Source organism: Chenopodium album, chromosome 13 (genome assembly GCF_948465745.1).
Source record: "Chenopodium album chromosome 13, dcCheAlbu1.1, whole genome shotgun sequence".
Taxonomy (NCBI): Eukaryota; Viridiplantae; Streptophyta; class Magnoliopsida; order Caryophyllales; family Amaranthaceae; genus Chenopodium; species Chenopodium album.
In genome coordinates this window covers 4,702,978-4,716,154 of record NC_137846.1, presented here as the reverse complement: position 1 = coordinate 4,716,154, position 13,177 = coordinate 4,702,978, and the positions used below count along the sequence as shown (strand labels likewise).

The following is a 13,177-nucleotide window of genomic DNA, read 5'->3' as shown; positions in this document are numbered from 1 at the left end:
ATTAAATGATGTCTTTGAGTAAAGCAAAAATAGATTAATATTTAATGATGTCATGTCAACAATCCTTTGCAAAAAATAAAGGACCAATAACATGCTCCTATTTGAAAATTAAGAACCAATCATATTCATCTAAATTTAGGAGTGAGAATAGGAAACTAAGAGTGAGCATTAATTACAAAACAGGAAAAAAAAAAAAAAGGATAATTTGGGATATTTGGAAAAAGAATACTTAAAAAAATGAAAATGAGGAATGTAATTTTGGAATACCCAAAAAGGAAATCAGGAATGTAAAAAGGGACGGAGGGAGTAATATTTTCTCGGTCTTTTTTTGTTTGCATCATGGGATGACCGCAAGACGCAGGAGCTTACTTTTTTGTAAGAACTTCTTTAGTTAAATGGTGCAAACAATAAGAAACGATGGAAGTACTTCACATACAAGTGTACTTCGTATTAGATGATAAAGAAATACAAGTTCATCAAGCATTCAAAAGCCGATGAACAAGTTTTGTTTATTAAGGGTTGTGGTTGTCTTTTCCTAGGTTTAGTTTGGCGTAGAAATTCACATGTATTTGTTGTTGAAAGTCAATCGGACAAACGTAAAAGTAATTAAATACTCCCTCCGTCCCCAAAACTTCGACCCTTTTGGCCTAATTTTAGTCCCAAAATGATTGACACATTTGCATTAAAATACCCACCAATTTACAACAATAATTGTGCAACATTAACTTCCCAATATAAAATTTTGTTTTTTCTTTTATTTTTAATACTTTATCTCTCTACTTTTTTTACAAACCCCATGTAAATTTATCTTTCCAATATGTTTTTATTTATTTTTATTTAAGTTTCTTAATAACCGCGAAATTAACCCAAAAGGGTCGAAGTTTTGGGGACGGAGGGAGTAACTTCTATAGTTCTCGTCTATTATTAATGGTGTACTTTCAAATGATAGCTTTAATGTGGGAAATTAATTTCAGTGACAACTTTAATAAAGACATGGTCACCCTTACCCTTTATGGTTGAATATGTCCTTAATCTCACCTTTTTTTATAGGGTTTTCTATTTGATTGTCGTCAAATCGTCAATGGAGACGAAGAACATGATGTTAGTGGAAGGTGAAGAAGAAGATGGTGTCAAATAGTGAAAATGGTAGTGTTAGTGAAAGGGAGGAGGAAGAATGTGGGTAGGGATAAAGAAGATGAAAGCTTAACTATGTTCATATACTACCTCCGATTTTTTTTAGTTACAATTTTAGGGTATTAGTTGAGAGATATAAATATTCCAAAGTTGTAACTAAAAAAAATCGGAGGTAATATTTACTTTAATGTAACGAAGAGCAAACAACATTAAAAAGTATTCAACAGCCGCCTCTAAAGTTCTACAAGGACCCTTTCCTTCAAAAAAAAAAAAGTTCTACAAGGACCGTTGTTCCACTTAAGTTCGGTTGAACAGTAGAATGAACGCAATAACCAAGGCAATCATTTAAAAGAATGCCAAAACCACCAAAGCTTATCGAATGGAGTAGCCTTCTAGACAATTCCTAAGCCATTTTGAAATACTCTTGATTGTTAGGCATGGTTGCAAAGAAATCTAATACTTCGAATAATACCCCCTTTGTTTCTAAAAGGTCACGTTTAATGTTTTTACACGGTTAATAAAGAATATGACATCTACAAAAGAAATACTTCATATAAATTAAATAAATAGAAAACAATTTGAATCAAACAATGAATTCCTGCATCAAAACTATGATTATTGAATAGATCATACATGGTGAAATATCCATTAGGAGAAATACCGCAAGTATCAAGTAATCATAAATCTAAAATCTTCCCATGATTTGCAATCATCTCATATTTAACAACATTGTAATTCACATAACTTTTGAAGCCTTTGACAAAATATTTAAGTTGTCAGTAGACAAGAGATCAACAGAAAGTATGTGAATCAGCTTCAAATCCTTTGCTATCCATAAGATCACGATAGTATACAATTGCACAAGCTTTATAATGTACTATTTAGAGTAAAATCTCTTATAATTTTTTATACTTGCAACTGCAGAGCATCCTTAATCAAGATGCATATCTCATTTCCTATATGACAGGGAAAAAAAATGGAATAATGTTCACCAAAATCCAACATCCTGCATTGTTTGCGTGACAGAACTAGAAACTGAATCAACTCAAAGCCCAGCAAATTAAAAAGATTATTATCAAAGAAGAATCCTATAGCCATTTTTCAAAAGCGAATTTTCCAACTAAAATAGGACCTAAAGTCCTAAAGAGAATAATCCCAAGGATCAGCAGGAAACGTTACAAAGCAAGATGCCAGCAGGCCAACATTAGCTTATCAAGGGCAAGTTAAAATAAAATCACATAAGAAAACTAGAACATAAAAACGTTAAGCCAGAGTACATACTGGTTGTCTAAGGCCCTACCCAAATCCTCGGGCCATCTTGTGATTGAAGACAATGGATGGAGGAACAATTACTCTGCTATGAACATTACAAATTCATAATTAAATCAAGCAGATATATAAATTATCATAAATCCAAAATCTCTCATTATTCGCAATCATCTTATTTTCAACAAGAAGTCATTCTAGGAACTTCTGAAGCAGACCCTTAGACGAAACACTTAACTTATCAGAAGATAAGAGGTCAACAAATAATGTGAAAGTGTCTGCATCAGTTTTAAACCCCTTGCTTACCATATGATCACGATAGTATAAAGCTTTTGTGAAGTTATTACTAAAAATATATCCTCTGATGACCATATTATAGGTGATATCATCTGGTAAACAACCATCTTTCTCCATTTTCCTCAACACATCATCAGCCTTATTCATTAACCCCTTCTTGCAAAAGCCTTTAACCAATATAGTGTATGTCTTAAGATTAGGCTGCAGACCCTTTAACACAAGATCAGAGAAGAATTTTGCTGCATCTTCAAGTTGCCCAGCCACACACAAGCTGTCCATTAGGATATTGTAAGTGACAATATCAGGCCTGGTACTTTTAACCTCCATATCTTCAAGTAATGCCACTGCCTCATCAAGCTGTTTACTTTTACATAGGCCATCAAGCAATGAATTATACGTGACAACATTAGGAGTAACTCCGCGAGCTTGCATATCTTTGAAGAACTGGCGTGCAAGTGTAAGTCTATTGGTTTTACACAAGCCATCAATAAGAGTGTTATAGGTTACAGAATTCGGTGCTATCCCTTTCTGAAACATAGTTTGTAATATAGTAAGAGCCTTGTCAATGTTTTTGAGTTTGACATATCCATTGATCATAGTACTAAAGCTTACTAGATCAGGCTCACAACCACTTTGGGCCATGATATCAAGAAGTTTTTCTGCATCTTCCATCTGACCACGCAAACAATAACCATCGAGTAAAGCACTGTATGTAATAATGTTAGGAGCTACACCTTTATCAGTCATGTGTTGCAGTACGGCTTGTGCTTCCTCAACATTACCATCTTTACAAGACATGTCAACCAGCATGCTGTAGGTCTTAACATCAGGTGCTATGTTGGTCTTTAACATCTCAGCCAACACATCTTTAGCCTCTTCCTTGCATCCAGAATTGTAGAGGCCTCGAATTAAGGAGGTATAAGTGACAACATTAGGTTGAATGCCATCGGTTTTCATAGCAGAGAACAGGTCCATAGCTTGTTTTAATAACTTGTCCTTACAGAGACTATGGATGATAGTACTATATATGACAAGGTCAAGCTTACAATGAGAAGCAGACTGCATTTTGGTAAGCAAAGTGAGAGCACTGGCATTGTCGCCGATACTACAAAGGCCTTTGAAAATAGCACCATAAGTAACAATATTGGGTTGGAAACCTAAGTTGACAATCTTATTCAACAGCTGAGTAGCTAGGGGGAGCTTACCACAGTGGACATAGCCGTTAATTAAGGTGTTAAGGATAACACAATCAGGGGGATAACCAAGCTTAAGCCTTTTGTCGATAAGAGAAAACCCGAAATCGATACAGCCCAAATGGCAGTAAGAATTAGCAAGAATGCCAATAGAATGCCTATCAGGTCGAATACCCAGTAATTGAAGGTGCCTGGAAAGAGAGATAATGGTGGAGTGAGGATGAAGGCGTTTGAATTTGGAAATGGCAGTCAAGAGCTGATTGAAAACGATGACAGAAGGAAGAGGACGCAAACAAGTCAATTCATGGAAGAGAGACATCGGAAGTTTGAGATCCGAAAACCCTAATTTGCATTGTTCTTTAACAGAATTGATAAATAAGTGACGATCGTCATGAAATCGATTGGGATTACGGGAGTAATGTCTAAAATAATTAAAATTAACTAGAAAGGGGGGAAACAAATGGAAATTAGGGGAAGTTAAGAAAGAGGAAAAGGTAGGAGAGAGAGAAAGAAGAGTAGTACCATGAAAAAAGACAGAGGAAGACGATGCCGCCATTGCTGAAGCACACATATGAGATGTAATCCTCATCCCTAATTTCTTCAATGATGCACAGTGGAGTGTGGACTGTTTCCTTCTTCTTTCTGAGATAGTGTTTGGCAAGTGTGAATCACCATCTCTTTGAATGTAACATGCTCAATTTAACTCCTTAATATCCTCACATGTTATATACGGAGTAAAAAATAAATTACAGTATGAGCAATCTTTATAGAACGGAACGGTTTGGCCCGAGAGGTAAATAAGCACACTGGGAGAGAGGCGCGAGGGACCTTAGAATTTTATGATTTATCTGAGATGGTCAGGACTCAGGCAGGAGTCAAGGATGTTTCATTTTTTTGTTTTAACCAAAGATCATGAGGCAAGACTTCAAGAGGTGAGCCGGCAGTCCAAACTCTAAGACTTGTAGGCCTATGTATACTCTTGGTCAATGTTACTCCGTGTGATTCTAATTGCCACATTCAGATTAGGAGTTAATACTGAGAACAAAATTGGTACTATAATTGCTGGGATCAAGATAACCCATTTCGCTAGGAGGAAGGCGTCACACAGCAGAAAACTGTCAAAGAACAAACATATCTGTTCACATGATGTGTTCTTAAACTTCTAATTGAAATCTGTTAGTCTGTAGGCTCGAAAGGTACTGTCCTGGTGCGTTGTAAACTTACTGAAGGTCAAGCTCTTATTCTGTGCTAGACAGAGTTTTCCTGAGTCAAAAAAGTATGGTATAATTGATGAATGTAAGGTATACAAATATACAAGTATTGTGTGTATATACAATCCTATCCTAAATTGAAAAAATCAATTAGCTGAAAACCAATCTCCAACAAAAGCCAATAAGATGTTAAAACTTCTGAAGCCAATGGAAGATGTTTTCACCAATTTTGATTATCCCAGCTCCAAAATCTCCTCTAGTTGCAAACTTGCAATACCTGAAGCAGGCAATCGGACTAATAACTCGAGTTACCATAACACAGGAGATCATCAAATAATGAGGAAGTGTGTGCATCAGCTTGGAAGCCTTTGCTAACCATAAGATCACGATAGTATAATGCCTTTGACAAGCCATGATTGAGAATATAGCCTCTGATGATTGTATTATAGGTAATATCATCAGGGAAACAACGGTCTTCCTCCATTTTCCTCAATAAATCATCAGCTTCCTTCATTAATCCCTTCTTGCAGAAGCCTTTAATCATTACATTGTATGTTATACAATCAGGCTGTAGACCCTTTGACAGAAGATGACAGAAGATATTTTCAGCATCTTTAACGCGTCCAGATTCACAGAAGCTGTCAATTAAGATATTGTACACAACAGTATTAGGCTTGACACCATTAACCTCCCTATTTTCGAGCAATGCTACTGCCTCATCAAGCCGGCCACTTCTGCATAGGCCACCAAGCAATGAAGCATACGTGAAAACATCTGGAACAACTCTACGAGCTTGCATTTCCAATAGCAACTGGAGTGCAAGTGGGAGTTTATCGGCTTTGCACATTCCATCAATAAGAGTATTATAGGTAACAACATTCGGTGTCATCCCTTTCCGATACATTTCCTGGAATATGTTTAGAGCCTTGTCAATGAAATTAAGTTTGATATATCCATTAATCACAGTATTAAAACTGACAACATTAGGCTCACAACTATTCTTAGCCATGAAAAGCTTTTTTGCATCATTCATCTGACCACGCAAACAATAACCATTAAGAAAAGCATTGTAAGTAATGATATTCGGAGCCTCACCACTATCAATCATGAGCCGAAGAACAGCATGTGCTTCATCAACACTCCCGTATTTACAAAACACATCAACCAACATATTATAAGTCTCAACAGTCGGTGCAATGTTGTCTTCCAACATCTCATTCAACATAAGCTTACCCTCATCCCGGTATCCACAATGGTACAAACCTCGAATCAACGAGTTATAAACGATAACATCAGGTTGAATGCCCTCGCATTTCATAGCAGAAAACAAGTTCAGAGCCTCTTGTAACATCATATCTTTACAAAGACTATCAATTACAGTACTATATATAACAAGATTAGGCATACAATGCCCTTGTGACTGCATTTTCTCAAGCAAATCAAGAGCACCGGCATTGTCGCCGATCCTACAAAGCCCTTTGAACATAGCACCATAAGTAACGATATCGGGTTCGAAACCTAAGCGGATAATATTATCCAACAATTGAGCAGCTAGTGGGAGCTTATCATTATTGATATAGCCATTGATTAAGGTGGTAAAGGTAACACAATCGGGCGGATACCCGAGTTTAATCTGTTTACCAAGGAGAGAAAACCCGAAATCGATACGACCCAAATGGCAGTAAGAATTGGCAAGAATACCCAATGAATGCCTATCGGGTCGAATACCACAACAATGGAGGTGGGCGAAGAGGGAGATAATGATGGAATGAGGTTGAAGATGCTTCAGTTTAATAATGGCGGCGAAAAGCTGATTGAATCGTATGATTGAAGGAAGAGGACGAACAGAGGTCATTTGGTGAAAAAGGGAAAGGGGGAAATTGAGATTTGAAAACCCTAATTTGCATTGTTTTTGAACTGAATTGAGAAATACAGTACGGTCGTTAATTGAAGAGGAAGATTGGGAATAATTTCTGGAAAATAAAGGGATTTCAAACAAAAAGATTAATGGAGTAGGATTACATGTAAACTTCATTCCTAATTTTTTTCAACTACTTTCTCGCTTCTTCATTTGACGCATTGTTGTGGACTGTGGTCGGCTGTGGAGGGCTTGCTCCAGCTGCTTCTAGTGTTAACTGATTGTATCTAAGCATAGCTAATACCGAGTGCGATACCTCGGTTGAATTTAATTGAACTGATTTTGTCTAAACACGCCTTTAATGTATCCAATTTCAAAATACTTGTGACTTTTATTTGGCATTTTGTTCATATTCGTAATATTAATTACATATAACGTTGATTATTATTATTAATAACTAGGTTATTCCCATGTGATGTACGGTTAGAATTTATCTTTCTTGTACTTTATGTTCTATTGCATTACACTGTATTTGAAGATTAAAAATTTTAAATTAGATATAAAGTAATTTACATTCATGGAAAGTGAAAAAAAAAAAAAACACGATCAATCATCAAACAAATTAGGTATGAAGCAAAAATTTAGGAGAGAAACTTGGTTAATTGAATTTTATATAAACACTTATGCATTGAAATTAAATATATCAAGTAAATATAAAAATAAAAAATCATTAATAATTGATAACATCGCACATAGAATTGGAGGGAAAAAAATTTTAATGTAAAAATAACACGTAGAATAGTTTAAGGGTTGATAATAGTTAATAGCAACGGAGTAATTACTATCATTATTTTCAAGTTCATGTTATTGAACGTTAAGAATTGATGGAAATTGTGATAAGAATTATTAGTCGGAAGATGACACTTAATTAGCTTGTTGGCTAATCTAATTAATTAGCAACAAGTACGAATATAAGTAGTCATTATTGTCTTATTGACACTATTTCATGAAACAGATCATTTAATCAATTAATCCTATAATCAAAGATATAATCTTGATTTTGATATTTGTTGCTAATTAATTAATTAGCTTAGTCAAGTCCGGTTATCGCCTCATAATAATATCAACTAGTATAATAATGCTCAAAACATCCGTAGTTTGAGTTTATTATTATTAAGTTGCTTTCCATAAGTCAATGATGAACAAGTTGAGTGAGGGACTGTTAAACTTAATACTTATCATTAATACCATTGAAAAGTTTTTGTAAAAAAGCTGTCTTCAACTCCTGGAATCAAGTAGAAATTTTAAGACTTTCCTGATTATCTTTGGTCAAATTCAAAGCAAATTGCATATATACTAATGAAAATTTTGGAATACTAGCCATAAGATTGATAGAAAAGAGAGAGCCCAAGATGTAATTAGTAACTTAAGACGGTTTCCTCCGGCATGTAACAAACATGCCTCCATTCTCTTGCACTCTGAATACAAAGCCAACAATACCAACTCACACAAGCACTGGACAAGACGCGAGTTGCTAGCTAGAGTGCTACGGCAAGGATGCAAGTACCTCCAATAGGGAAGCTACAAACTGCATCTGGGTTTCTTCGTTTATAGTAGAGAATAGGGGCACATGTACAAATAGGGACTTTGTCCCGTTTTGCTCTGCGAACCAGAGTGAATGGTAGTAGACATAGTTACACACGAAGCGGCCTGCATCATCGGATGTCATCACCTCGTAACCTTTCTTCGTCAAAACCGATGTAATCTCTTCAACAGGGAGTGAAGTCTGGATAAAAAAAAAATGACTTTTAGACAATGGAAAATTGAAGTGCTATCAATAATACGTGAAGGAAAAAAAATGCATAACGACTTAGTTTCAAGATTTTAGAGCTTCATATTATATTATTCATTAAATTAGTACTTAACTATAACTTTTCTTGTATCACTGGACAATTATATGTTCGTCATAAACAGCAATTCACTAGTTAGTTGAAATACCAATGAAATGATAACGACTTCTACAATCATTCCATTATATTTTTACAAAAAAGGAAAAAGAAAAAGATACAACTACAACCCTACATACATGACTTAAACGAAATTGAAGGAGTAATCGATAATACTGGCAACATGTGATCCCAGACGGACAACAACTTAAAAGGAAACATCAACATACTAATTCTTTCTCTGAGTTCTATTCTAAATTTCTAATAGAATGGTAGGGAAACTTGTGAATTAAGTGTACTTGATTCACAAGTTACCTTACTAGTCTATTAGAGTAGAACTCAGAGAAAGAATTATAGGAGAAAATAGCTGTTGCCTCTCAAACTGCAAAAAGAGAGCACACTTACACACCTTGCCGGCAAGTTAAAGCTTAAAAGTAAACGAAAATCCATTACTCACTGACAAGGTGCATTGAAGGTTAATGGTCTAGCACAATTATTTAGCAATTTATTGATGATGTCCTTGGCAAATATTTTGCTGGACCAAGTGAATTTACTTATTGGGTTATTGATACCTATATTATGATGTTCCTCAAAAAAAAAAAAAAAAAAAAAAAAAAAAAAAAAAAAAAAAACCTATATTATGATGGGCAGGTACTCTTAAGTACACGTAAACCCTGGGCACTTCCAAAAGACAAAAGTTTCCAGTACTCCATCTCCAACCTCACTTTTTACAGAAATTAGTGTTCAATATAGTGAATAATCTATTGTGAAAGAGAGCTTGTAAATCAGAGAGAATATAGTTTTTCAAGAGATAATTAACACAAGCTGGAGAGCTGTTCTCCAAACAAGAAAACCTGTTTGGGAGACTTGAACACGGATGTCCACTTTTCATTCTCGTTGAAGATATTTTTTTGTTTTCGGCATCAGAACATGCCTTCAGGTTCTTTAATTCCTTGAATATTTATCAGTCTTTCACCTAATATTTGCATGAGCAATTTTAATATTACTAGTATAATTTATACTTACTACAGAGTATGTTAAATAATGAAAACTGTTTTAGGATGCTGATCTACCAGGTTGCATTTTGGGCATCCAGCAAGGTGATGAAAAGGAGAAAATGCAATTAGATAATATTATCAGTAAAATGATATGCTAAATAATGTAATTATTAATTGCGATAGATGCAACCCCCCCCCCCCCAAAAAACAAAAAAAAAAGAAAGAAAAAAGCAATTGCTTGCACTCATGAAAACATAAACAACATAACAAAATATCCAGACTTCCTGAAACAAAATCCAATCATTCAGATACTAGGTAAACAACTAAACAACATTCATCATATCATCACAAAGATCGCTTTGACACTCAAAAAAACTGTAATATAAGTGGTTTAATATTATCCAGTATTCCTCTTAAGGTGGTTTTTAGCACTAAACAAAAAGATGAGTGTGTTTGAGCACATAGTAATGAAAGGATAAGAAAAGTGCCAAATTACCTTTCTTGTTCTAGTGATCTCTCCATCTGCAGGTATAATCTGGACTTTCTGCAAGTGAATAGAGAAAGAATTAGACACCGGAGTAAAAAGTGAAAAGCTTAAACAGAGGAGGATAAGAAGAGGGAATCCATATAACCTGAGGTTTCCATCCCATTTCATCAGGACAGCGAAAAGTGGCTTCGTTGACAGCCTGATTCTCAATGGCAAATCGTGTAGCACCACTGTTAACTCCTAAATGTAACTGCAGTAAACAAATAAAAATACATCAAAACATTATAACGCACCACAAAATACTTTTTAGAAGGACCCTTTCTCTTTAGGGGGGAACGGGGAGGGGTGCTAGGGGGTTGTACACTGATCCTAGGATGGTTTGGTTCTCATTCTTGTAGGCTGTATAATGTCTCATTGTATGGTCTAACCAGACTAACCTCCAACATTAATCCAGCTTCCAAGTTTTATAATGAGGAGAGAGTATTTACCAATACTAGAGAGAATAGATCACTTGTATAAACGATTGAAAAGTGACATTCAGATTCAATTCATAACCAGAAAATCTACTTTAAACAACAGATTATATAACCAAACATAAAGCTACTTCCTTTCACTCCTGCCCACAAAGGCCAAACATAACTGTTTGTGACAATCTAACATTCTAACGCACAAATCACATTACAGAATCAGAAATTGAGCAGAGCCAGGTAATATTATTCTCATAAGAAGCACAACATTAATCCTCTTATCCCAAGTACAGAAACCTTTTTTTATATAGCATTTTATTGCTGCTGCTAAAAACATAATAGGAACCTAAAACTGACAAATTTTCACCATTTCTTGGATTCTAATGGGTCTGTATCACTATCTAAGCAATCCATGATCATACCATAAAACTTCTTCAATAAGTGAAGGCTAATAGGTTACTCAAAGTATGATGGTCAACGTATCATATAGGCAGAACAAAAGTGCACAAGTCAAGCACTCCACGTTGACAGAATCAACGCCTTCAACGGCTTTTAGAAAAGCCATGATTCAGCTTTAATTACAACAGACCTCAGAAAGGGAAACAACAGGACTTGAAACAACTATTCTGCATCAAAGGTTATTTGAAAAAAAACATGTAGAAGTAAGTAAAGAGGAACTGACCCAAATAACTTTCCCTGAATTAGGCAATTCTGAATCATTCTCGTTAATTGCAGATTGCAGCGTCTGATGAAGAGGAACAACTGCCCCATGTCCTGCAGTCTCAAGAATATTGCAGCTTCCTAGAGCCAACCCTTTTGGCAATCCCTTCTTCTCCATGTACTCTTTCAGATTACGCACAATCGTTTCAGTTGGATTTTCGGCAACTCCATGGAACTTCTTAAAACCAGTCACATGAACTGTTACTGGTGATGGTGCAGGACCTTCTGAACCCATGATTTAACAATCCAGATACTATGTGCCACCAATATATGAACTTAAATTATCAATAGCCTGCATCAGAAGACAGTAATAGACCAACTTGAGAACAACTAGCAAACTATATGGAATAAGAATACTGTTTCAAAACAACATTAAATTAAAATCTTAAGAACATGTTTGTACACTCTAAAAATTATAAGCAGTGCAAAGTCTGAGGATGGATTCACCATCTCCCATCCTCAAGAGAGATGTTAAAATTTAAAATAAATTACAACGAAGCCAATCTAGTTAAAATTCAACGGAAATATTCTACATACACGAAGTGTGAACATAGTCATATCATCATGAAAAGCTATACAAAGTAAACTCAGGAAAAATGACTCAAGCAGCCTGAACTATAAAACCTAGAAATTGCAAGAAATTGACTTACTTAAAAGGTAGAAACCTAAGAGATACTCTAAAACACAACTAATAATTTTTTTGTCTCATCAAATTTAAGCTTCAAATAAAAGCTTCAAACTAAACCCAATATAAAGTGCCTGAGAAACTTCAGAATTTTGAAGTGAAAGAAACGTGACCTTAGAAGTTAAAACAAGCCACTTATCACTCTCATAAGCACGATAATCATGCCGTAAAAACAGCTGATTATCTGATAAACAACTAATTAAGTGTAACGGAATTTAATTAAACAAAAAATCTTAATAATTTACCACTAAAATTATGTCAAAGTTTGAATCTTTGATCCGCAATTCGGATAAATACCCACTAATCATACCAATTGATATTCCTAAAACCCCACAAAAATTAAATAATTGAAGCCAAAAACAGAATGAACCTAGGATTAACAAACGAATTAATTTAACAAAAAGATCAAAAACCCAGAAATCAAACCTGAAAAAAAACTTGAATTTCACAAATGACTAAAAAATTAAACAAGAAAGATGAGAAACTTTGAATACCTGTATATAGGAATTATAGTAGGAACAATAATGAAGAGAAAAGGGGATAAAATATGGGTTAATAATAATAATTGAGACAACCCACCAATCTTATCTGGTTTTTCTTTGATTAATACTGGGTATTGAAAGATTCCAAGTAGAGAAAAATTAAATGAATTGGGGAATAATAATTATATACAACTACAAACGTGGTTGATTGGCGATTAGATGATGATGTTGATGAGAGTTGTAGTGGAAGGTCACTTTCTTTTTGTGTGCCCTTCTTAGAAAGTCTTTTTCTAATTACTAGTAGTTGTGCGAGATTAACTACTGTATATTGGACCAACATTTTATTTAAATTACTACCTCCAGTTCGTATTATATATAACTTTGGTCTATTATTTGTGAAATATAAAAAATTCCAAAATTGCATATAATATGA

General features: G+C 34.8%; 2 protein-coding genes across 2 annotated transcripts; both read right to left on the bottom strand.

Annotated features, from left to right (window-relative positions):
* Nucleotides 1-2,195: 2,195 nt before the first annotated feature.
* LOC145576048 (uncharacterized) lies at nucleotides 2,196-4,553 on the bottom strand. Its single transcript, XM_081633835.1, has one exon. It carries the CDS (start codon nucleotides 4,477-4,479, stop codon nucleotides 2,593-2,595), a length of 1,887 nt encoding a protein of 628 aa, XP_081489961.1. The 5' UTR covers nucleotides 4,480-4,553; the 3' UTR covers nucleotides 2,196-2,592.
* A 3,697-nt stretch (nucleotides 4,554-8,250) lies between these two features.
* On the bottom strand, nucleotides 8,251-12,912 carry LOC145576047 (uncharacterized). The gene is made up of 5 exons (XM_081633834.1): nucleotides 12,757-12,912; nucleotides 11,540-11,869; nucleotides 10,536-10,640; nucleotides 10,400-10,447; nucleotides 8,251-8,745 (listed from the first exon to the last, which is right to left on the bottom strand). Exons 2-5 carry the CDS (start codon nucleotides 11,810-11,812, stop codon nucleotides 8,506-8,508), a joined length of 666 nt encoding a protein of 221 aa, XP_081489960.1. The 5' UTR covers nucleotides 11,813-11,869; nucleotides 12,757-12,912; the 3' UTR covers nucleotides 8,251-8,505.
* Between the last annotated feature and the right edge of the window lie 265 nt (nucleotides 12,913-13,177).